General features: G+C 46.9%; 1 protein-coding gene across 1 annotated transcript; it reads right to left on the reverse strand.

Moving 5' to 3' along the window:
* Nucleotides 1-1141: 1141 nt before the first annotated feature.
* On the reverse strand, nucleotides 1142-19262 carry Ddx27 (DEAD-box helicase 27). Its single transcript, XM_055596194.1, has 21 exons — nucleotides 19141-19262; nucleotides 17196-17342; nucleotides 15768-15827; nucleotides 15377-15536; nucleotides 14855-14895; nucleotides 14661-14747; nucleotides 13247-13352; nucleotides 11210-11383; nucleotides 9700-9850; nucleotides 8233-8332; nucleotides 7994-8135; nucleotides 7556-7709; nucleotides 6452-6533; nucleotides 6183-6360; nucleotides 4282-4388; nucleotides 4072-4174; nucleotides 2392-2486; nucleotides 2193-2316; nucleotides 1898-1985; nucleotides 1393-1464; nucleotides 1142-1284 (listed from the first exon to the last, which is right to left on the reverse strand). The coding sequence occupies exons 1-21, from the start codon at nucleotides 19231-19233 to the stop codon at nucleotides 1266-1268; spliced, it is 2283 nt and encodes a 760-aa protein (XP_055452169.1). The 5' UTR covers nucleotides 19234-19262; the 3' UTR covers nucleotides 1142-1265.
* Nucleotides 19263-24672: the final 5410 nt, after the last annotated feature.

A 24672-nucleotide genomic window follows, 5' to 3' on the forward strand; every position in this document is an offset into this window, starting at 1 on the left:
TGCTTAGAAATCAGGTTAAGAAAAAACAGGAATCTGACATTTGCCAAAAACCAGTAACAAGTCCTTTCTTGGGGTGAACAGTTAGGTGGATCTCTGGTGTTCTAAGACTCTGATGGTTCTCTATGGCAGGCGATAGAAGGAGAATACAATAGAATCAAGACCATCGGCAGTAGGAACAGTAGGACTGCCAAAAGGTGGCTGGGTATCCTTGGCGTTTGTGTCACATTCTCACCATGGGATGGCTCAGCTGACTCACGAACGGTGCCACCTGCTGGTCCTAATGAATTTTCTACTTTGTTAACATCAAAACCACAATCATGAACACCTATAGTTTTCATACAGCTATTTGTTGGTCTCACAAAAAAATTTTTTTGAGCTTTAGAGTGGACTTTCTTCCATTATCTTGGATTGCAGAGGGGATGTAGAAATATTCTAAGCCTGGCCTGAATTAAAATCCGAGAAATGGGAATGGAGAGCGGAAATTTTTCAGAGAACTTCAGTGGTCCATTTGAAGAGTTAGGCCAGTCACATTCCTATCTCGAGTCCTTTGGAAGTACAGTCGCAGGCAGAAAACATCCAGGTAGTCACTGATACATCAATATAGTAGTCATCCCTCAGAACTCCAAATATCAAGCCTCCTTCCTTCCAAATCCCAGGAAACCAGCTGCTGTGGTAAGGGAGTACTGAGGTGGGGGTAAAGTCCTGTGCAGCCTACATTCTGCCATACTTTTCGAAGTCCCTCGAGCCTCAGCCTTCTAAACAGAAGCCTATCTTCTGTGAGTGAGTGAGTATAGTGTGAGTGAGTTTAGTATTTCTGAACAGATTTTATTTCCAGATTATGTGTAGCTGGAGAAGTGACCATTTCCAGACCGAGGTGAGGGAATGTGAACTCACAAAATGGACTTCTTGCATTGGGTATATTGTAGCAAAGCTGGTCAGGAAGGAAGCCACAGCCTGGCACAGCAGGGTATGCCTGTAACCCCAGTAATCTAGAGTGCCACAAGGTTGAGGCCTAAGTAGCGGGTTCCAAGCTGACCTGGGATACAGTGACACACTCAAAACTTAAAAAGGAGCCAGGGATGAATGAATGACAGTAAGGCATTAACTCACCCAGACAGAAAAACAACAAATACACCCACATCAGGCTTGTACAACAGGGGTTGTTGTTGTTTTACAAATTGGAAAAAAAAAAACAACAGACCAAGACAACTTCCCACAGGGAAGGGATATAAAACTGTCCCACCAGCTTCTTCACGACACCGGGGCTACTTCTTTCTCTTGTACCTATGAAGAAAATCAACAAATTAAAGGCAGAAAGGAGCAGTGCTGCCTCCCACGACAGGCTGCCTGTCCGCCCACAGACACCGCCTCTCCCTCCACAGTGCACATCACCTGGACTTGGATCTGAAGTTCCCTCTTCTCTGTCGGGACAGACCCAACTGTTTCCTCTCTTCAAAGGAAGGGCTGTAAGAGAGATGAAATGTGATGGGCAGGCTGTGGGGCATGGGAATGATGTCACCCCACCTCGCCCTCACAGAAAGGTGAGGTGGGATGGGTGCAGCCGTTTGAGTCTCAGTGTCTGGGATTCAGGCTCCTGTGAGCGTGTACAAAACAATATCCTTTTCTGGAAGCTAGCTACAAGCTTTAAAGTCTGGGTAGAGGCCCTTCCTGAGAAGCCCCGTTGAGATCTCTAGAGCAGGGACGCTTACAGAAGGACACACTTGACACCGCTCCTGCCCTTACACATTAGGCCACGTCACGGCACTCTGAAGCTCTAGGTAAGCGTGGGGAGTGGGCAAGGACACACATGCCTCAGCTGGTAAGGGTGGAAAGTGGGCAAGGACACACATGCTTTAGCTGGTAGCACACTGAGGGCAGAGCAGCACTTAAAACCCACCCAGCTCGATACTGTTTCAGGGCCTTCTTGCTCGTGTTGGTGAGTTCTTCATCAAACACAGACTTCTTCTGCTGCTTTTTCTTCTTGGCTGCACACACAGACACACACACCAAAAAAAAAAAAAAAAAAAAAAAAAAAAAAAAAAAAATTGGGTCAGAGGCTGCTAAGTCACCTGATGCTCTGGAAGAGGATTCCAAAGTCAGTGGAAGGCCAAGTACACTGGTACACCCCACTTCCTCTAAAGCTTGACCACTGCCATGCTATGGACTCCTCCCATGGTGCGGGCATCCCTTACCAGGGCCTGCTGTAGGCTCTTCCTCGGGCATTGCCCGTGCTCGCTTGGTTCTGCGATTCCTCTTGGCCAGCCGCTCTGCAAACATCTGTGCCTTGAGGATTTCAAACTGGGACCTCTCCTCTGCCTGGGAGCAGAGTGAGGGATGAGTACATACTGACCAGTGCTCCACAGGACCCAACTCCTGAGGGAGGCCACTCACCGTCATCTCTCCCTTTTTCTTTGCATCCTTCATAAACTTCTTTCTTTTCTTCTTCCCTCTTAAGGCCAAGTCAAACTCCTGCAGGGCCTTAGCAACTGCAGTGAGAACAGAGCATGGAGTTTCAGGGCTGTTTCATTATGTCTTTAAAGTGTAAGATGAAAAATAACTGCGGGGAGCGATGGCTCACTTAGTAAAGGGCCTGTCGGATAAGAATGAGGGTCAAGGGCTACCGAGTTAATGGTTGTGGGAAGATGGAGTCACATTCCGCAAGGATGTAGCCACTGGCAAAGTTGCCTGTGTTCAAGAAAATAACCCCCAGCCATGCTCATGTCAGACTTAAATGCAGTAGCTATGAAAAGCAGGAAGGCAACCTGCTGGAAAGAGGCTTAGCACAGAGCAGGAGTAGAAGGGGACAGCTTGAGGTGGGGAGTGTGATCAATGAAGGCTAACAGACAATGAAACTGTGACAGAATAAATATACACATTTTTAAAAGAGTGGGGACCTGAATATCATATCCAGAACCAACGTTTTTGTTGTTGTTGCTTGGTTTTTGAAAGAGGGATTCTCTGTGTAGACTTGGCTGTCCTGGACTCGCTTTGTAGACCAGGCTGGCCTCAACCTCAGCGATCCACTTGCCTTATTTTTTTTTCCAACTTGTTTTTTAAACTGGCTTTTGACACAGGGGCTGTGTAGCTCTGGCTTGCTTGGAACTCACAGAGATCCACCCACCTCTGCCATCAGAGTGCTGAGGTTAAATGTAAACCCAAGTACTACAACCCATTAAAAAAAAAAAAAAAAAAAGACAAAAAAAACCAGAAGAGTGGGTGTGGTGGTAATCTGTTTATAATCCCAAGACTGGGGTGGCAGAGACAGGCTTGATCCCTAGGGTTCACTGGCCAGCCAGAGTAGGCCATTTGCTGAGTTCTGTACCAGAACTTGGGAGGCAGAGGCAGGTGGATCTTTGTGAGTTTGAGACCGGCCTGGTCTACGGAATGAGTTCCAGGACAGCTAGGGCTAGAGAAACTCTTGAAAAACCAAACCAAACAAACAAGTAAATGAACCAAGGTGGATGACAGGACACCTGAGAAAGGCAGCTGAGGCTGTCTCCCTCCACATACACTCCTCTGTTGGTCATCTGAACCTCACCAACCCCAGCTGCCTCAGCACCCGGAAGGTGCTCACTGTCTCAACTCCCGCTAAGAAGGACAAAGACAGTTTTACCTAGTACTCAAGACCTTCCACCAACAACCACAGCCCACTTCAACAGAAGTCTAACACACTCACCCTTCCTGCCTGTCCCATCAAATTTCTAAAATTGCTGGCATAGCCTATATAAGAGATAATTTTGAAATTGCCATTAGAATTAGTGGCATACCTTTTCAGCTTCAGGAGTTGCTCCTACAGAGCAAACATGCCTGCTTAACTAAGGGGCACATGTTCACTGTTTCTCATGACATTCCTATTCTTTTTGCCTAATGGCAGAAATTGGAAAACCTATCCCTGAACAGGGAAAAATTACATCTACTCCTATGATAGCGATAAAGATGAATGCTGCCATTTTAATTTCTTAAAGGTGTGAGGCAGGTTCTGGAAATTCAAAGTTAGGTCCTTAGGTTTGTAGCAAACACTTTACCCACTAAACCTATGTTCAGCCTGATCCTCAAGCCTTCAGGACTTACTCTTTTCCTTCTTCCTCTCTTCCTTAGTCTGGAACCAGCTCCTCTCAGGCTCCTGGTCTGCTTTCTCCTTCCCCTTCTCTAAGAGCCGCTTTGCTGTGTCGATCTGTGGAGATGGCACAGGACAGCCATGGCTGAGCTGCAGCACTCACTGCCAGGTGAGCGCCACCGCCGACACTGAGCAGCACAATGGGAGATGGTCATGCAGCTCACCTGGGATTCCGACTGCTGCATCTCCTTTTCCTCCGCCTCCAGCTGCAGCACTGCATATACATCTTTCTCCATCTTCTCAATTTTGTCCCGGAATTTAAGGATAACATCTTACAGGAAACAAAGAATAAAACCGAGGGTGACTACTATGCAGTTAGTGGAAATAATCCAGACGCCTACTTACTGACACAAAACAGTATGCTTCCTTCCTGAATACCTCCCAGTAAGAGCAAAGCCCCGTGATGCTGGCCAATTGCCCTCGCTACTCAGGAGGCAGAGAGCTGTTTGGGCCAGGAGTCTGGGCCAGCAAGAGCAAAACAGAGCCAGAAGTCATCTCAAAAGCAAACAAAGGCTCTGGAGATGCCAAACTAGAATGAAGACACAACACGCGTTCAGGTCTCCAGACACCCCACATAGAGCCAAGCACAACAGCACACATCTGTGATCCCAGCTACTCCTACAGCCACATAGGAGGTAAAAACAGGATCACCAGCTTCCCTAAACGAGCTCCTCTCCTCCTGTCACTCAGTCATACTGACTATGAACTTACCGACTTTCACAGCAGAACACCAGCTGTTCTGTTCTCTGCTCAGTCCCAGGCTAGTAGGCCCAAAGCACTGAAACTGGGCACACAGAAGTTATTCCTTTACTAACAACAGGAGGTGAAAATAGGGAAAAAGAGGGCTGAGAGAACAATAGCTGTTTCTCTAAGACCCAGGCTCAGTTCCCAGCACCCACACGTGGCTCACAATCATCTGTAACTACACTTAGTCACTACAGTTCTAGATGATCTAATGCTTCTTCTGGCCTCCAAGAACATCACACAAACATGTTGCATGGACATTCAGACAGGCAGAACACTCACATACATAAAAATAAGTAGAATCTCGAAACGAAAAAGCAGGGCACAGTGACATATGCCTATAATCCTGGCACCCAGGGAGACAGAGGTAGATGGATTTTTGTGAGTTCAAGGACATACTGGACTACAAAGTCCAGGACACAGAGAAACGTCTCAAAAAACAAAACAAAACAAATTAAAATAAAAAAAGAAAGTAAAAAAAAAAAAAAAAAGAGAGAGAGAGAGAGCTCTTTGTTTCATCACTAATTCCAAAGAGTGGATTCCACTCGGCAACATTAAAACAGGTAAGCCAAAGGCAGGCATAATGGCTTACCGCTTTAATCCTAGCACACAGGAGGCAGAAGCAGGTGGGCCTCTGAGTTTGAAGCCAATCTGGTTTACATAGCAAAGCAAGAACCCATCTCAGAAAAAAAGGAAGAAAGGGAGAGAGAAGAAGAGAGGGAGAGGCAAAAAGAGAGAGGGAGGAAGAAAGGGAGAGAGAGAGGAAGGCAGGAAGAGAGGGAGGAAGGAAGGGAGAGAAGAAACAAGGAAGCAAGCAAGCAAGCAAGCAATTTTAGTAAATGGGTAAGTCTATCTTGAGCCACAGATCTAGTTCAAGGGCAGAGAGGACAAATGAGACCCCATCTCAAAATAAAACATGGTCTGGGGATAAAATTTAGTGGTAGAGTACTTGTCTAATATGACAAGGCCCTAGGTTTCATCTCTACTATTGGGTTAAAAAAAAAGGGGGAAGGATGAAGGGTGGGTGCCCATAAGAACAGAACAAAAGGAATGAAAGACCAAGAATGAGTACTAGCCTCACCTTCTTGCCCACCAACAGGAAGGAGTAGCTGAGGAGAAAGGAGATGAACTCCTAAGGAAATTCTGATGAGCTGGACCCTGCCTTTACCATTCTCTCATCACTCCTTGGCACATAGCTGGACGCCCAGGGTGGGGAGGAAAGCCTGTCCAGGGGACTCAGGAGGTGACAGAGCCCATGCTGCCTGGCTGCGGGACCCTTGGCACCATCCTCTCCCTGAGCCCACCACCCTGTGCTGCTCACCCTGGGGAAGGATCCGTGCCTTCACTGGAGCCTTGGCAGCCTTCACAATCTCCTTCAACATCTTCCGCTCCTCTTCTCCCACCAGAGAGACAGAGCGCCCAGCCCTGCCGGCACGTGCGGTTCGCCCCACCCGGTGCACATAGTGCTTGACAGTGTTGGGCATGGTGAAGTTGATCACCTGAAGAGCAGACCGACAACCAGTGAGGTGCAGCGGGCAGGCTCAGGGAGGCACAGGGACAACCACCATTAGCAAGCAACGGAAGACTCACTGTTTTCACTCCTTCAATGTCAAGCCCGCGGGCTGCCACATCTGTGGCCACCAGAATGTCAATCTGTTCGTCCTTAAAGCGCCTCGAAAGAGCCAAAGAGAGGTTTCATAAGCTACCTCACGGCAATACCATGAAATGGCTCAGCAGGTATAGGTGTTTGCTACCAAGCCTGAGGACCTGAGTTCAATCCCTCGAAGAAAACTGATTCCTCCAAGTTGTCCTCTGACCTTGACATTGGCACCATAGCACATATCCAAGCACACACAAAAATAAAAATTAACATAATAATTATAATATAATATAATCCTCTTGAGAGTGCAAGCGGCTGAGTGTGGTTTGTCACGGTACTTATACATTTTAGTTTATGGGGGTAGATGAAACAAGGAAAAGAAACCAGGAGAGTAACACCGGGACTTGTGTAAGCCCTCTGCCTGAGTCACACCCCCAGGCTGTTGGGCACAATGTTAAATGCCAGCCTCCATACACTTAGCCTTAACCTGAGCACACCAAGCCAGGTGTACACTGTCTCAGGCAGCAATTGCCGTCACACTCAAGTTTGGAAACAGTCCAGCTAGACTACAGCAAAGAGCAGAGGTCAGAGCCTCAGTGGTTGGAACGTCCTTTCTTTACACACAGCTCTCAGCCTGGAGTGAAGGGGCGCTAGAACTGCCCCTCTCTTGTAGCTCTCCTCTGCTCTGTAACAATTAAATGACAGATCCTACAGAGACCACGCAGCACAGTGGCTGCAGAGATGACTGCTGGCCCAGTGTGAGTCTCAATCAACTGACCTGTGACTGGGAAAGCCACACACAGACCATGTCTGTTTCCTGCTGCGGATCCACAGGAAAGCAATGAGGACAACCCGCTCGAAGGTCAGGCAAGTTCTAACTACAGGCAACCTTACAGCACTCAGATTCAAAAACGTTTTCTGAGGCATCAGTGACGCCCACTTCAGTTTCCTAAGCTGTGGGACTACAGGTACGGTGGCAGACACCGTGTTTAAGGTGGGACACTGTACTGTTTGTGCCCCCTGCCACTGCTCAAGCAAACTCTCCATCAGGAAGTCCCCCAGCGCTGCCCAGGAGGGTGGCCCCTGAGTTTTACCGGAGGGCCTCCAGCCGCTGTGTCTGTGACAAGTTGCCGTGCAGCTCCCCCACCTGCAGCCCCAGCAGCCCCAGCAGGATGTGCATGCGGTGCGCCTGCTTCTTGGTCTGGGTGAACAGCATCACGTGGTCGGTGAAAGTTCTCATCAGTAGAGCTGCAGGGAGAAGAGTGAGCTAGCACTGGGTAGACAGGCCCTGGGTCCTGCCTGTGGGGCTCTCATGCCAAGGCAAAGACAGACTCTCACATGTAGTCAACATCATGGAGTGAGGAAAATGGGAGGCAGCAGTACAGCTGGCCTTCCCAAAGAGGCGACTTCAACTAGGTAGCAAGCACTGCCACTGTTTGAGCCAGGGGAGAATGATGAAGGCAGCCAGAGGACAAAAACCAAGAGCTTGCATACAGATGCCCACCCTGCCCAGTCTAGCCCTGGGTCTTCACCTGCCACGATGGCTTCCCGGTCCCCTTCCCTGTTAGGCCGGATCCGTATGAACTCTTGCCGCAGGAAGGGAGCTACGTCTGTGTTGCTGTTCACAAATATCCGCACAGGGTTCTTTAAAGAAACTGAAGCCAGATCTTTCACCTGCCAAGTACAGGATCAGGAATGCTCAGCTCTATGTGGTGGAGAAGAAAACGGGGCTTGCCCAGCTGGGATGCTCTGTATGTCTCTACACACCCACCTCATCTGTCATGGTGGCTGAGAAGAGCATGGTCTGGCGGTGGTGGGAACACATTCGGATAATCTCCTTCATCTGCTCCTCAAAATACTCATCCAGCATCCTAAAGAAAGGAGGCAGACAAGCTGAGGAAGAGCTCTTCATCAAGAGTCAGGGCACCACAGGCCAAGGCTGTACCAAGACTCCTGTTTACCCTGTGACTGCTGTTACCTCACCCTCACCAAGTTACCTCTGAGCCACAAGGACTCTTGCCCTTCTATTCTGCAAGGCCTTTGAGATCACAACAGCTCATCCCCAAATCCCCCACATATACTTCCAATAGACAGCAACCTGCTCCTACATCACCACACTGTCACACCACCTGCAGGCACTGGAGCATCTGGACATGACCTAATCTCCTCCACTGTTCCATGCTTCTGCGCTTTAGCTGGTGGTCATGCTTCTTTAGTCTCTATCTAGAATATCCTCAGCCTTGCTCTCTCTGCATTTGCCTAGTTGTGACTGGGCTGGTGACTGGTGACTGGGCTGATAAACCATACTAGGCACAAGGCTGATTGGTAAGGGTTTGCAGGAGCCTGAAACAGGTTAAGGAGATAGTGCTGTGCTGAGAAACAGGCGCATGGTGGGTGCACCAGGTGTGAAACACACAGAGCTGAACAACGGAAGGACCAGGCTGCTGTTAGCTGGGCTGAGGAGAGAGGCACTTGTGAGGCACTGCTCAGTTCTTCCATGCTCCACTCTGAGGGCAAACCATCTTCCCAAGTAACTAACCAATGGGGACATGAATGAACAAGAGAGGGCAATATGAAGGGGGCACAAAGTGTGGAACAGGAAGTATGGAGGGGGTAGGAAGTGTGGAGAGGGTGGGAAGTGTAAATGGGGAGGGCAGGAAGTGTGGAGGGGCAGTCCTGGACATGGCCCGTGAAAGCTATACTGCCTTGCCTGCATTTCTCCCTCTAGTATCCGGCATGAGATGGTCACCTTTCTTATCTCCAGGTACAGACAAGAAAAAGATTTGTTCTAAGGATCTCAATAACATTTTCAAATCTCAGGAAGTGGTAGAGCTCACATTATCTGAGCTTTTGTTGGAGACACAGTCTCACACTGTACCCAGGCTGGTCTGAGACTTGCTATGTACTGTGAGCTAGACTTAAACTCTAAGCATTCTTCCTCTTAGCCGCCTGGCCTTCCACATGCTGGGATTATAGGCGTGCAGCACTATTCCTGAATGACCTCTCCTACCTCTGAAGCAGCCCACTCCAGAGAGGAGGAAGAGTAAGAAGGGGAGGGAGAGAGGAAGGGAGAAAGAAGAGGTGGAGAGCGGGAGGGGGAGTGCATAACCACAGGGAAATGTGACTTAACCCTGGACAGAGACCCAGTGTGAACAGTACATGTTTACACACTAGTGGCAAGCCTTAGAGAGGACATAGGGGGTGTGCACAATGACCAGCCCCTGCGCCTCAGGCACACCTGTCAGCCTCATCCAGGATGAGCACCTCAATGCTGCTCAGGTGGAAGGAAGGGCAGTTGTGAAGGTGGTCGATGAGCCGGCCAGGGGTAGCAATGAGGATATCCGGTGCTGCCCGCAGAGCGGCTTCCTGCGACTTCACATCCAGGCCACCTGCAGACAGGAGACCCCAAGAAGAAGGCCTAGTCAGTCAGACATCAGTGGTGCTGCCTGCCTGGAGCTCAGGGCAAATGTAGAGCATACATGGGGAACGAGAGCCCGAGGCCTTGGCAATATGATTTCTCAATGAACGAGACAGATGCATTCGTTACAACTAGCTGAGGACAGACATCAAAACAGCACTTCAGAATTGAACGGAGACACTTGCAAGGTCCGAGAGAAGCAGCTGTATAAACTGATGATGTCCCTGTACATGGGGACCAAGATCATCCCTGACTTTCATCTATATACAGAGGGTAAAAGGCAGACTGGTTGATAATGTAACTTCAAGGACCCTTCCCAAAACACTATTACTAACAACAAGTAGAAAATCTATCCTAAATTGATTTAATACCAAAAACAAGTCTGATTTTTGAAGCCTCATCTTTTTTTTTCTTTCCTTTTTTTTTTTTTTTTTTTTTTTTAAGAGATAGTGTTTCTCTGTGTAGTAAGACCTGGCTGTCCTGGACTTTTTGTTTGTAGACCAGGAGGCTGACCTCAAAGTTACAGAGATCTGCCTGCCTCTGCCTCCCAAGTGCTGGGATTAAGAGCACACTGTCTGTTCTTCCAAAGGTCCTGATTTCAATTCCCAGCAACCACATGGTGGCTCACAACCATCTATACTAAGATCTGATGCCCTCTTCTGAAGTACATGCAGATACAGCACTCATATACATAAAACAAATCAATCTTAGCACTGAACAGGTGGATCACTGTGAGTTCAAGGCCAGCCTGGTGTACAAAGATAGTCCAGGACAGCCATGGCTACACAGAGACCCTGTCACCTGTCTCAAAAACAAAAAACAAAACAAAACAAAAAGGTGTGTACCACCACAATCATCTTTATTAAGTCTCACTATGTAGTCCAAGCTGCCAGTGGGCCCCACCTCTCCCTCCAAGTGCTAGGATTACAAAAGTTTTTATGGAAAGTAATCCTATTTTCATGTGTTAGTAGGAATTGAACTCAGAGACTGGCAGAGGAGACAACACAAACCCTCTACCATAGAGCCACATCCCTAAGCCTAATTTTTTTGTTAAGATTAAGTCTTCTTTCAGTTTTTGTACAGTACTGGCTAGTCTAGAACTCACTATATAGACAGATAGAGCACTCTCAAAAATAAACAAACAAAACAAAAAATAGTTCATTCTTAATAAAATCTCTTCCCCTGTCTCCAGTATCCACTATGAAAATATCAACTTTAAGGTGGATCCAATCAACACAAAGGTCCTTCCTGACATCTGGGGACTGGGTGAAGCACCCCCACCCTCTACCTTTTACACCACATCTCCCAAAGGCTAATAGCCCTCACTCACCCACAGCCAGGCAAGTAGTGATGCTGCAGAACTGCGCCAGCTGCTTGGTGACGGAGTGTACCTGGATGCCCAGCTCTCTGGTGGGAACTAGCACCAGCACTCGAGTGACTGCAGCCTGGCGGGGCTTGTAGATCAGACGCTCCAAGACAGGCAATGCAAAAGCTGCAGTCTTGCCTAGAGGAAGAACAGCAGCAGAGCAGAGAGCAGGTTCAGCACTTTCCACTCTGAGCCAGAAAACCACATCTCTGCTTATGGGAACAAACAACTTATGCATGGCAGTGTTTCCCTGCTGTCACATGATGTCAATGTAAATTTGAAAGAAAAGTGTGAAGGTAACAACTAGGCTGGAGAGCCTGTTCAGCAGTTACCAGGCAGGCTGCTCTCACGAGGACCCAGCTACTGTCCTAGCCCCATCCCAATACCAGTGGATACCAGAAACAAAAATCAACATTCTCAGAGACTCATTTATTGTTTTAAGGATTTGTTATTATGTATATGTCTGTGAATGTACACATGTGTGTCCACAGAGACCAAATAAGAACATTGGATTGCCTGGAACTGGAGTTAGAAACAGCTGTGAACCGCCATGTTGGGACTGGGAACCAAACCTGGGTCCCCTAGAAGAGCAGTACTCTTAACCACTAAGCTACCTCTCTAGCCCCAATACTTATTCTTTTCTTTAAAAAACAAAAAGATGTATTTATTTACTATGTATACAGTATTCTGCCTGCATGTATGCCTGCACATCAGAAGAGGGCACCAGTTCTCATTATAGATTGTTACAAGCCACCATGTGGTTGCTGGGAATTGAACTCAGGCCCCCTGAAAGACCAGCCAGTGCTCTTAACCTCTGAGCCATCTCTCCAGCCCCTACTTATTCATTTTTATATTTTGTATGTATATGAATATTTTGCCTATTATGTATGTATGCCTGGTGTCCACAGAGGCCAATAGAGACTGGGTGTCTGATCCCCTGAAGTTATAGATAGTCATTAAACTGCCAAATAGGTGCTGGGAACCAAACTTTGGTCCTCTGCAGAAGTACCCAGTGCTCTTTACTTCTGAGGTATCTTTCCAGGCCCAAAATTCAATGTTCTATAGCATGCTGTTATGAAGATTAACTGGCATCCCCATAGCTTTTTTTTTTTTCCCCATAGCTTTAAAAGCTATTAAAGTCACCAACTGAGGGGCTGGGGAGGTGGCTCAATGGTTAAAAGTGACTGCTGCTCTTCTAGGGTATGAATGCAGCCCCCAGCACCCATGCCAGGCCTGTGACACCAGCTCCAGGACACCTGGCATCTTCTTCTGGACTGTGGACACACATGCGCTCACACATACACATACCCACATAAGACATATACATACACACATAATTAAAAATAAAATCTTTAACAATGACAAAAATTACCAATTGAATACAGATTTCTACAGACTTTTTTTTCTTTCTTTTTTTTTTTTTTTTTAACTTTTTTCAAGATAGTCTTTCTCTACAGCCCCCAAGCTGAGCAGATATTTATAATCTTTCTCTCTCGGTTCTGGGATTAGAGGAATATAGCACCACATTTAGCTTTATAAACTCCTTCTAAAGTTCAAAAAGCCAAGTGGAGGGGCTGAAGAGACGGCTAGGTGGTTTAGAGAACTTGCTGCTCTTGCGGAGGACCTGGGTTGGGTTCTCAGCACCCACATGGAGGTTCAACTCCTGTTACAGTTATACAATGCCCTATACTATGCTCTCACACATATAATACTTGTACATACATGCAAGCAAAATACTCATAATCTTTATTTTATTTTGAGTTTTCTGAGACAGGGATTTTCTACATAGTACTGGCTGTCCTGGAACTTTCTATCTGTGTATCAGGCTGGTCTCGAACTCAGAGATCCACCTACTTCTGCCTCCTGAATGCTGGGATAAAAGGTGTGTGCCACTGCCGCCTGACTCACGTAAGATCTTTAAAAAGCCAAGTGTATTTTGCAAACTAGGGCAACTGAGAACCCTAGTGTGTTCTGGCCTCCTTGTTCCACCCATCCTTTCACCTGTCCCAGTGGCTGCACAGGCGCAGATGTCTTTCCCCAGGAGACCCACAGGGATGCACGCCTTCTGGATGGGGGTGGGCTGCTTGAAGCCCATGGCTGTAATGGCCTGGAGAGAAAAGTGACAGTCAGACTGGGCAGGTGGGCAGGGAGTGCGACACAGCAAGCAACAAGGTAACTACAGCAAGCCCCCAGGGTACACAACTTCCTCTGAGTACCTTCCAGAACCTAAGGCACCAGCTGCACTCTGGACAGCCGGAGACAAAACGTAAGAAGAAAAGTCTAGCTCTGGGAACCAGCAGAAAGAAACAAACCAAAAGAAAAACACCCTTTCTAGAGAGATAAATGCAGCCATGAAGGAGCTGGAGACAACCGGGAAGGATGTGTCAGTCACAACAGGGATATCAGGGAATGACTCACTGAACCCTGGTGGGATGAGAGAGCACTCCAGTAGCCTTCCAGAAGAAGAATCTTTCAAGCAGAGGGAAGAGAAAGTGCAAAGGAAAATAGACTACAACTGTCCTCAAAAGGGACCAGAAGGGAAAGAGTCTGTAAGTAAACATCAGGACTCCGGGAGCCATGAGAACTGGTGGGACCTATGGCCCAAGAGGGCTCTCTGGAAGCTGAACACACAACAGCATTGAGGAGGTCAAAGAGGAATGTAAAGAGCTTAGAAGGAGCTTACAGCAAGAATCAGCTCTTGGGGCTGGAGAGATAGCTTAGCGGTTAAGGGCACTGGCTGTTCTTCCAGAGGACCTGGGTTCAATTCCCAGTAACCATACGGCAGCTCACAACTGTCTATAACTCTAGTACCAGAGAATCTGATGCCAATAAACATAATATAAAATAAATAAATCATTTGGGCCAGGCAAGGTGGTACATGCCTATGACCCCAGCACTAAGGGAGGCAAAGGCAATTGGATATCTGTGAGTTCAGGCCAGCCTGGTCTACAAAGCCAGTCCAGGACAGCCAAGGCTATACAGGGAATCCCTATCTGGAAAAAAAATAAAATTTAAAAAAAAAAAAAAAAAAATCAACTATTTGCCAGCTGGTTGTGGTGATGCACACCTGTATCCCAGCCCTTGGGAGATGAGGGCAGGAGGAGCAGGAGTTCAAGGCCTACCTCAGCTATCCAGCAAGTTCAGAGCAAGCCTGGACTATGTGAGTCCCTGTCTAAAACGAACAGGCTGAAGGGATGGCTTAGCCTGTACTTCCTGCTCTTGCAGAAGATCTGACTTTGGCTCTCAGCAGATACGGCAGCTCACAATCACTACAGCTCTGGAGAATCCAATGCCCTCTTCTGGCTTCCACAGGCACCAGTACACATACAAGAACACATTTCACATGAGCACATGTGTGCGCTCACACACACAAGAAGTAAATAAAGAAAGAACAAACCGTTGCCAAAGCAAGTACCTTCAGGAGGGGCCGGGACAGATTCATGTCCTGGAAGGAGAGGCTTTTGTCATAGTCAGATGCATCTTCAAAGAATCCTTCTGCTTCCTGCACCAGATCAGACCACAGAAGAGAACTCAACAAAGCAACCTGAGCCTGCATGTACTTTCAGGCTTCAAAGGCGAGCTGTCCAACAGCCTCACACCCATGCTCACCTGGCCCTTCTTCTTCTTCTTCTCCTTCACTTTGAGTGTGTCTATGGAGAAAACACAGCCATAAGCATAGTCCTTATCCAGCACCTGCCTCTGTGTCACATGTCCTCCATGCTGTCCATCAGCATCCAGGGAGGCTGCTCTCCCAGCCTTCTTTCACAGATAAGGACAACTGCACACAAGACACTAGCCTGACAAGCACAGTGGAGACAGTAGGTTCTCAACAGAACACAACAGTGTGACAGGTTAGTGAATTTTACCAAAATACTCATAGAACCCCGCCCCCGCATAGGTGAACACAATGTAATTCAGTCACCCCAAGCAGGTGAGCTGTAGAGGAGCCAACACTGTATGGATCTGAAGGTAAAGAAAGCCGACCCCAAGGTGTAGTGACAGCGCAGCATACCCCTACACTGTGGGGAGACAGCAGAGGCCAGCACAGAAGTTGGCGCAATCTCCTACAGAGCCAAGGTGCACGCGTCCATCCATTCCCCGCCCCATTTGGAATGTTCAGCATCGGCCTACCTGCTTTGGTGAGGATCTCCTCATCCTCAGAGGAGTAATCAGTCTCAGAGTCTTCGTCCCTGGAGCCTGCCTCATTCCCTCCCAGATCCTCCTGCCCCTTCAGGTCACAGCCTGCACTGCTTTCTTTCTCCTCCTCCTTCCCAGACTTGGCTTCCTTATCCTGAGGAAAAATATAATCAAGCAAGGCTGAAAACACACACTAACAAATTCAGAACCTAAGAGAAGCCATACTGAGCTCCACAGCCACAACAGACTGTGTGGCCATGAGTAAGGAGTAACGACCACGCAGACTGGAGCGCCTGGTCCTGCCACCCGCCACTCTCAGACAGCGAAGCCGTAAGACACGGTCCAGGGTATGCCTACAACCACCCCCGCCGTGTTTCATTCTCACCTCTGCTTTCCTTTTCTTCCGTACTTTCTCAATCTTCTCATCTAGGGTAGTGGCCGCCCTCTGCAGGTAAAATCAAGACAGGAAAGAACACCAAACCAGTATGTCTCGGGGTCAGGACTCAAATGTTAGTATAGAAAAGGCTTGGCTGGGCTAGGCATGGTGGCTCACACCTGTAATCTAGCATTTCGGAGGTTGAAGCAAGACACCATGAAGTCAAAGCCAGCCGGCTACATAAGTGTGTTCCAGGCCAAACTGTAGAGTGCTACACCCCACGTAAGGCTTATCTAATATTGGAAATTTTAATCAATCTGAAAACTATTAATAACCAAAAGAGGATTTGATCCAAACACATTACATGCACATCAGTGCATTAAATTAAAAAGATAGTAGTTTTTAAAAAAAATAAAAATAAAACTAGATTACTAAGAATCAGTACAAACACTTTCTTTAAAGATTCAATTGCAGAGGATGGAGAGATGGCTCCGCAGTTAAGACCATCCTGCTGCTCAAATCATAGGGCCTTTTCCAGCAACCACATCGGGAGGCCCACAGACATCTTTACTCCAGCTCCAAAAGATCCAGTTCATTGTCCAGGCCTCTGTGGACACCTGTACACGCCTGACAGATACACATACATCCCTGCACATCCTTGCAGATACACACACACACACACACACACACACAAATAAAATACATCTTGGTGCTAGTGCTAGAGATGGCTCATCATTTCAGAACACTGGCTGCTCTTCTGGAGGACTTGGGTCCCATTCCAGCACCCCCAGGCCAGCTCACAAACATCCGTGACTCCAGTTCTCGGAGATCTAATGCCCTCTTCTAGACGCTACAGGCATGTAGCACTGCACGCATATGTAGTGCACTTACATACATACTTCACCTGTGTTGTGCTAGGATCACAGGCATGTGCCACCATGCCCAGGTGGCATTTAAGAAAGAAAGAAAGAAAAAAACGTACTTATTTATTGAAGCAGGTATGAGGGACAAGAGCCACAGAGAGCCTGTGGAGGTCAGAGGACACAAGCGGGACTCAGTTCTCTCCTTCTACCATGTGGGTTCCAGGGATTAAACACAGTTCATCGGGTAACAAATGCCCTCACCAGCTCACTAACTGGAATAAGATACCTCTGACACTTCTAAATGTCATCTATAGACAAATTACTATGTTTCTGACTATAGTCTACAATAAGACCACCTTATAGTGCTTTCTACTATTGGCAATTCATGAGGACTGTAGGATCCTTGGACCCTCCTCTTTCTACCCCATCAAGCCAACAACAAACTATAAGCGTTTCAAAAGCTGCTGAACATAAGATGAAGGTAAAAGGTCATGAGACAAGGGTTTAGCCTAACACCCACTTCCGGCGTAGCCCTAGCAGCCTATCATCGGAACTGCATCCCTGTCAGTCTCACCTTCTTCTTGAGCTGACTCATGACATCAGCCATGGCCCAGCTGCCATCATACATGCCCTCCTTCTCAGTGAAAACAAAGTCAGGGTTGAAATCAGCACTGCGGTTCTTCTGCAAGGCTTTCTGCTTGCGGCCCAGCACAATAGGTCCCTGCAGAGAGGAAAGTCAGAGTGATGGGCTGAGATGGGAGAAACAGCAGAATAGGAAGGGGGAAGGGAAGGGGCTTGATAGGAAAAACCCAGAGCTGGCAGCACAGATCAGTGGGGAGAGCCTGCCTATCGAGTATTAGGCCCTGAATTCAAATCAATACACAGAATACAAAAGAAACATAAAAGGCAAATATGGACAATAAGGAAGTGACCAGTTTACAACTGTCCTGGGAGGTTTTCAACACACGTGTTAGTGGGTAGTCAGTAGTCTATAAAGGACAAAAGTGAGTAAGTCCACAGAAAATCTGACCAAACACCTAACAAGCATAATTCCAAAATGTCTGTTCAGCATTTTACTTTTTTTAACTTATTTTTATTTTACATACATTGGTGCCTTCATTGCGTGTATGTCTCTGTGAGAGTGTCGGGTCCCCCGGAACAGGAGTTACAGACAATTGTGAGCTGCCATGTGGGTGCTGGGAACCTAACCCTGGCTCTCTTAAAGAGCAGCCAGTGCCTCTAACCGAGCGAGGCATCACTGCACTTCCACTTTACAGGAGAGGTAATGCTTTGGCTAAGCAGCTCATAGATCACCACCTGGTACGCGTCAGGAGGGAAACAGTGAAGTCCAACCCAGACACTTTAGGTTCACAGTCCCGAGGCTGAATCCTATTTAAAAGGCCTCATTCCAGTGACAGATATCAGGAAACTACTGTCCTGTACAGTGGTACCACAAAAGGACTGAAGGCGGAAGCTGAGGCTGCGGTGGGGGGACACAACAAAGAGCCAGAGCAGACTGATGTATCAAGACCACTGCTGCAACCCTTTAATACAGTTTGTCATGTTGTGGTGACCCCAAGTATAAAATTATTTTTGTTTCTACTGTAATGGAACTAATTTCTGCTAACATTATGGATTGCAATGTAAACATCTAATATACGGGATATCTGATATGCGATCCCTTCAACAACAACCCCACAAGTTGGATCACAACCCACAAGTTGAGAACCTCTGGCCTACACAGCACAGAGGGAAACCTGGGTAGAGGTGGTGGCACAAGCCTTTAGACCCAGCACTCAGGAGGTAGAGGAAGGCGGATCTCCGAGTTTGAGGCCATCCTGGTCTACAGAGTGAGTCCCAGGACAGTCAAGGCTACACAGAGAAACCCTGTGTTTCTCTGGGGAAAAAAAAAAGAAATGAATGGAACCGGATGTCAGTGTCATAATGACAAGGAGGGCTGTGGAAGTCAAACAGTGGCAAGGACAACAGAGCCTAACCCACTCCGAAAGCCACAGGTAAGCAGCTGCAGGGTTGGAATCGCATCATGAGACCGCATCACGAGCCTGAGGGCTACAGGTGTCCAGGTGTAACTTAACAGTGGGAGGAACAAAAAAGTGTGTGGATGGACAGAGGGCAGAAGCCTTGGACAAGCGCCTAAACTGGCCTGCAGAACACAAAGCGAGCTCACAGCTCCATCCTGAGATGCAAAGCTTTAGCAAAATCGGACTGCAGAGGAAATTGGACTGCAGAGGACGCATGCATTCCGAAGGGCCGTGTCAGGAGAGCAGATGAAAGTGTGAGACACGCAGCTGTTTTTGTTTTTGTTTTTTTTCCTCGCCCGACTCGCCCGACGGCCACTTGCTCAAGGCTACATCCCCACCGCCCAACACCGAGACTACCGCCTGGGCCGTCGACTTCGCACGGCCTGCGTGGAGACACCTCCCACGCTGAGGCCGTCTAGGGCCGGCAGCTCGCTCCGGGCCGCTCCCGCCCCCGGGTCTTTCCCCCGTCACTCCCACCTCCTCCTCCTCGTCTGCGGAGTCCGACTCGGGCTCAACCGGGACCTCGTCATTTTCACCGATTGTACCGATGAAACCTAGCTCGGCCAGCATGCTGTACAAGCAGCCACTTCCGGACGTGAGCGCGGCGTGCCGATACGACCCGCCCTTTCCGTGACCGCCTTATCGTCACGCGCAGATGATATGCGTCACTTCCGCTTTGGGGACCCCAACTTCGCCAGCGTGGTTCCGAGTGATGAAATCAAATAGGTGGGGCTTTGTTTTGTTTAAATTAGAAAACTAAGGTATAAGTTTTCGTGAAGAAACGGAAGTCTGACAGAGTGTGCAAGAATGAGGGAAAAATTATAACCGTGTACTATTGAGAACAAACAACAACAAAAAATGGTAGCAAGCCTGGCGGTGGTAGCGCAGGTCTTTAATCCCAACACTTCGGAGGCAGGCAGATCTCTTGAGTTCCAGGCCAGCCTGGTCTACCTAGCGAATTCCTGGACAGCCAGAGCTGCACAGAGAAATCCTGTGTAGGTTTTGTTCGACAAACAAACAAATGGTAGCAAGAGCGACCCATATAGCTAGAATGGTAAGGCATTTGCCACACTACCCTGGGGACCTGAGTTCCTATAGGTATCGATCTCCAAAACCTAGAAAGTGAAAGAAGAACAAGGAATCCACAGGTGTCAAATGATCTACACATAGTCCAAGTGAACACACACCTCTTTGTGTACACGCACAGCGATAATAATTAACGAGGCTGGAGACCTGGAAAGCTGGCTCAGGGGTTGATGGCTCACATCGGTCTGTAATTCCAAATCTGACACCTTCTCCTGGCCTCTGTAGCTACTGAATGCACCTAGTGTTTAGATATATATGCAGGCAAAATGCCCATACACATAAAAAATATAAATAATAAATAGATTGTGTTTCACAATTTAAAAATAATTTAGGCAGAAAACACATTGACAAGCAATTGTCTTGGAGTGGTCGAATTGTAAGTAATTTGTTGGGGGGGGCTTGTTTTTGTTTTTCTTCACTACAGTAAATACACTGGGATTTTTCCTTTTTTTTTTTTTTTTTTTTGGTTTTGTTTCGTTTTGTTGTTTGTTTTGTTTTTGAGACAGGGTTTTTCTGTGTAACAACTGGGATTAAAGGCATGCACCCCACTGCCTAGTACATTGGGTTTTTTCTGTGTACTTGTCATTGTTGTTTTCAATCACATGTTTTTTGTTTTGTTTTGTTTTGTTTTATATTGGTTTGATTTGGTTTATTGAGACAAGATTTCTCTGTGTAGCTTTGGCTGTCCTGCAACTCACTCTATAGACCAGGCTAGCCTTGAACTCAAAGATCCACCTGCCTCTGCCTTTTCAGTGACTAATCAATCACAACCTTTAAAATAAAATAAAATAAAATAAAAATAAAATAAGAGGGCTGGAGAGATGGCTCAGTGGGTAAGAACACTGTCTGCTCTTCCAAAGGACCTGAGTTCAATTTCCAGCACCCACACGGCAGCTCACAACTGCTGTCTGTAATGGCAATTCCAAAGGATCTGACACCTTTACACTAACGCACATAAAATTAAATAAATTATTTAAAAAAATAAAATAAAATAAGGCCAGGCAGTGCTTGTGCATGCTTTAATCTGCCTCCTTTAATCCCAGCACTCAGGGAGGCAAAGGCAGGTGGCAGATCTCTGTGAGTTCCAAGCCAGCCTGATCTACAGAATGAGTTCTGGTATAGCCAAGGCTACATAGAGAAACCCTGTCTTAAAAACACACACACACAATAAAATTAAATAAATAAAACCACTTTCTGGTTTTGTTTTTGTCATTTTTGAGACAGGGTCATACTTGTGATTTGTCACTTGCTGCATAGACTGTGCTGCCCTACAACTCACAGATCCTCCTGCCTCTGCCTCCAAATGGATTAATAACCCATATACCACCAAGCACGTCCAGGCCCCATTTTTTGGTTTGTTTGTCTGTTTATTTTGAAACAGGATCTCACTATGTAACTTTGGCTATTCTAGGCCAGGCTGTTCAAGAACTTACAAAAATTCACCTCTGCCTCCCAGGTACTGGAATTAAAAGTGTGCACCACCAAGCCCTGTTATCTTTGGTTCATTCTTTATAGAACAGAAATATCTTGCGTGTGTGTGGGGGTGGGTGGGTGATGGTGGTGGTTTTGGTTTTGGGGGGTATTGTTTGTTTTTGACACATGGTTTCTCTGTGTAGCCTTGCCTGTCCTGGAACTTGATCTGTAGACCAGGCTGGCCTTGAACTCACAGAGATCTGCCTGCCTCTGCCTCCTAAATGCTGGGATTAAAGGTATGCATCTTCACTGCCCGGCCAGAAGTATCTTTGTAAGAATCTGAATCAGTGCCTGGTATGTTAGCACAACCCTTTGATCCCAGTAGTCAGGAGGCGAAGGCAGTCGAATCTCTGAGTTTAAGGCCAGCCTGGTCTACAAAGTAAGTTCAGGACATCCAAGTCTACACAGAGGAACTCTGTCTCAAAAAACCAAAAAATTAAAATTAAAAAACAACAACAACAACCCTGAATCAGGGATTAGCACCTGTAATCCAAGCTCAAGGACAGGAGTTTCCACAGGTGTGCTGGCAAGCCACTCTTGCCATAACAGCAAGCTCTAGATTCAGTGAGAAACAGTCTCAAAATAAAAGGTGGAGAAAGACACCTGACATGGAGCTCTGTCCTCCACATATACACACATGAGCATACACACACACACACACACACACACACACACACACACACCTAGTTGAAGCCTACTTGGGTTCAGTTTGTACAGTGCTTGCCTAACATGAAGGCCTAGGTTCAATTCCCCACCTCACTGGATCTATAAGTAATCCCAACATTTGGGAGGTCAGGCAACAAGGCAAGAGGATAGGGAGTTCAAGACCAGCCTGGGCTATATGAGACCATATCTAAACAGAAAACTTGGGCGGAGGGGACAGTTCAGTAGATAGAGTTCTTATTCCTCAAGAGTGAGAAACGGAAGCCATGGAGAAGTTGGTCAGGCACAGAGACCACTGTAATGTCAATACTTAGGAGATGGAGACATGGCATCCTAGGACCAAGCTGGTTGGCTGCACTAGCCAGAATCAGCGAAATCTAGGTTCAGTGTGAGGCTCTGCTTCAATAGGTCAAAAGGCATCCAGGATGACTCCCAGTGTCCTTCACACACATATAACCTGTAGTAGTTTGAACAGCCTCATTCATAGATTTGAGGGAGTCACCAGGGAGTGGCACTATTTGTAAAAATTAGGAGGTGTGTTTTTGTGGGGGGAATTATGTCACTGAGGGTGAGCTTTGAGGTTTCAAGGACCCAAGCCAGGGTTTCTCTTTTTCTGTTGCCAACAGATCTGGATGTAGGACTCTAAGCTCCTTCTCCAGGACCATGTCTATCCGCATGCTGCTCTCCACCATGATGACAATGAACAAACCTTTGAAACTGTAAGCCAGCCCCAATTAAATGTTTTGCCTTATAAGAGTTGCTGTTGTTATGGTGTCTCTTCACAGCAATAGAAAGTGATGAAGACAAGGCCATACCCATGTGAACATGCATACATACATGCATACAAATAACCAAATAAAGGAAAGAAAAACACTGAATTGTAGTGTTATGACTCCTGCTTAAACACCACACTAAGAATAAAATCCATGCTTAGGATTCACACACTGTCCTCCAGCTTCAAACTTAATTTAAATAATTGAGTTGTTACTGATGTGCATTGGTGTTTTGCCTGCATGTATGCATATGTGAGGGTGCCAGTTTCCTGAAACTGGAGTAACAGACAGTTGTGAGCTGCCATGTGGGTGCTGGGAATTGAGCCTAGGTTCTCTAAAAGATGAGCCAGTGCTCTTAACTGATGAGCCATCTTTCTGCCTACACCACTCCCCACCCCTCTACCTTTAACTTCTGTCTCTCATGCTTGTCCCCTACACTCACACAAATATAATTCTGCCCAAAGCCTTTATATGGTCTGTTCTCTTTACTTTAACACATGACTGGCGCTTTTTCATTGCAAAGACTCTTTTCCAATGACACCTCCTTGAGGATTGTCTTCTGAGCACTTGCATACACACATTATATGTGGGTTATGATCCAGCACCTACCAAAAAAGAGAGGCATGAAGATGGAGTGGCAGTGTGTGTCTGTAGCCCATGTTATGAGGAGGGAAGCAGGCCAGAAAAAGACACATGAGTAGAGCTCACTGGCCATCCAGTCTAGCCAATCAGTGAGCATTGGGGTTTGTGAAAGATCCTGCTTCAAAAAAATAGGTGGAGGGCAATAAAATAAGTCACTCTGACCTTCACACACCCATGCATGGGCACATACTCACAGATATACACATAGAAACCCACACACCTCATCACAAATATAAATAGTATGCTGGGTAGCGGTGGTACACACTTTTAATCCCAGCATTTGGGAGGCAGAGGTTGGCAGATCTCTGAGTTAGAAGCCAGTCTAGTCCACAGAGCTAGGTCTAGGACAGCCAAGAATACACAAAGAAACTCTGTCTGGAAAAGCCAAAAAAAAAAAAAAACAAAACCAGATAATAGGAGTTGGTTCCTCGGCTGTCAGGAACCATTGTTTTAAAGGAGCTCTCATTAGGCAGGTGGGCTTTCTGGATAGGGATCCAGGCCTTTGCAAAGTCTATTCTATGATACACCCCAGAATTGCTTCCAGTCTCTGACACTCATCTTTTCACAGCTGCATCTCTCTACTATCTGTATGGTGGGAGTCGTCACTTTCTGGGTATTTACTGCTGTTCGGATGAATTAATTCCTGATTATAGAATTTCTGATTTGATTTAAACAATTTTAAAAGTTAAACTGTTTTAGAACTTCCGAAACCACTTTAGAAAGTTTGTGGCTGCAATAAATATCTTTGTGGACCTCTATGTGCTTCACTAGAAGACAGGCTTGAGACAGACCTACATCTTCAAGAAAAGCCTTCATTAGGGATCCATATGCATAAGCAAGTTGGGTTAAACTTCCCATGAACCCAAATTATAATGGGACTACCAAGCAATTTCTAATTAAGTACAAACCTTGATCTAACCATCAGCCTAGGACAAGAAGGAAAAAGTTTACTTTAGCCTATGGAGGCCAACGCCCCACTCTAAGCAGGAGCTAATCTCAGATTAAAGAGCTCCATTTTTTTTGTTTTGTTTTTTTGCTTTTACAACCCCGTAAGTGTAGGCTAGAGGCTGCTTTTTACAGTCGTGGCTGCTGGGAAAAGGGTGACCAGTTAAAGTTTTCCTCTCTAGAAGCAATGTAGCCAGTCCCTAGACCTAGAGAAGGAATCAATCCTGGGCTCCCTCCTCTATTTCTTTTTCTTTCAATCATCTCCTGTGATCAGTTGTTATCGGCTGCCTGAGCCATCAGCTCAGCTGCGCAACCCAAGAGATAAAGCAAACAAGGGAACTCTGCATTCCATCCCAGATCCTACCCTAGACCTTGGGCCCTTGCCAAAGCAAAGAGAGACTTTGGCAATCGGACCCTAGAAGATCAG

This window comes from Psammomys obesus, unplaced genomic scaffold (assembly GCF_907164565.1).
Source record: "Psammomys obesus unplaced genomic scaffold, mPsaObe1.curated_primary_1811, whole genome shotgun sequence".
In the NCBI taxonomy this organism is placed as follows: domain Eukaryota; kingdom Metazoa; phylum Chordata; class Mammalia; order Rodentia; family Muridae; genus Psammomys; species Psammomys obesus.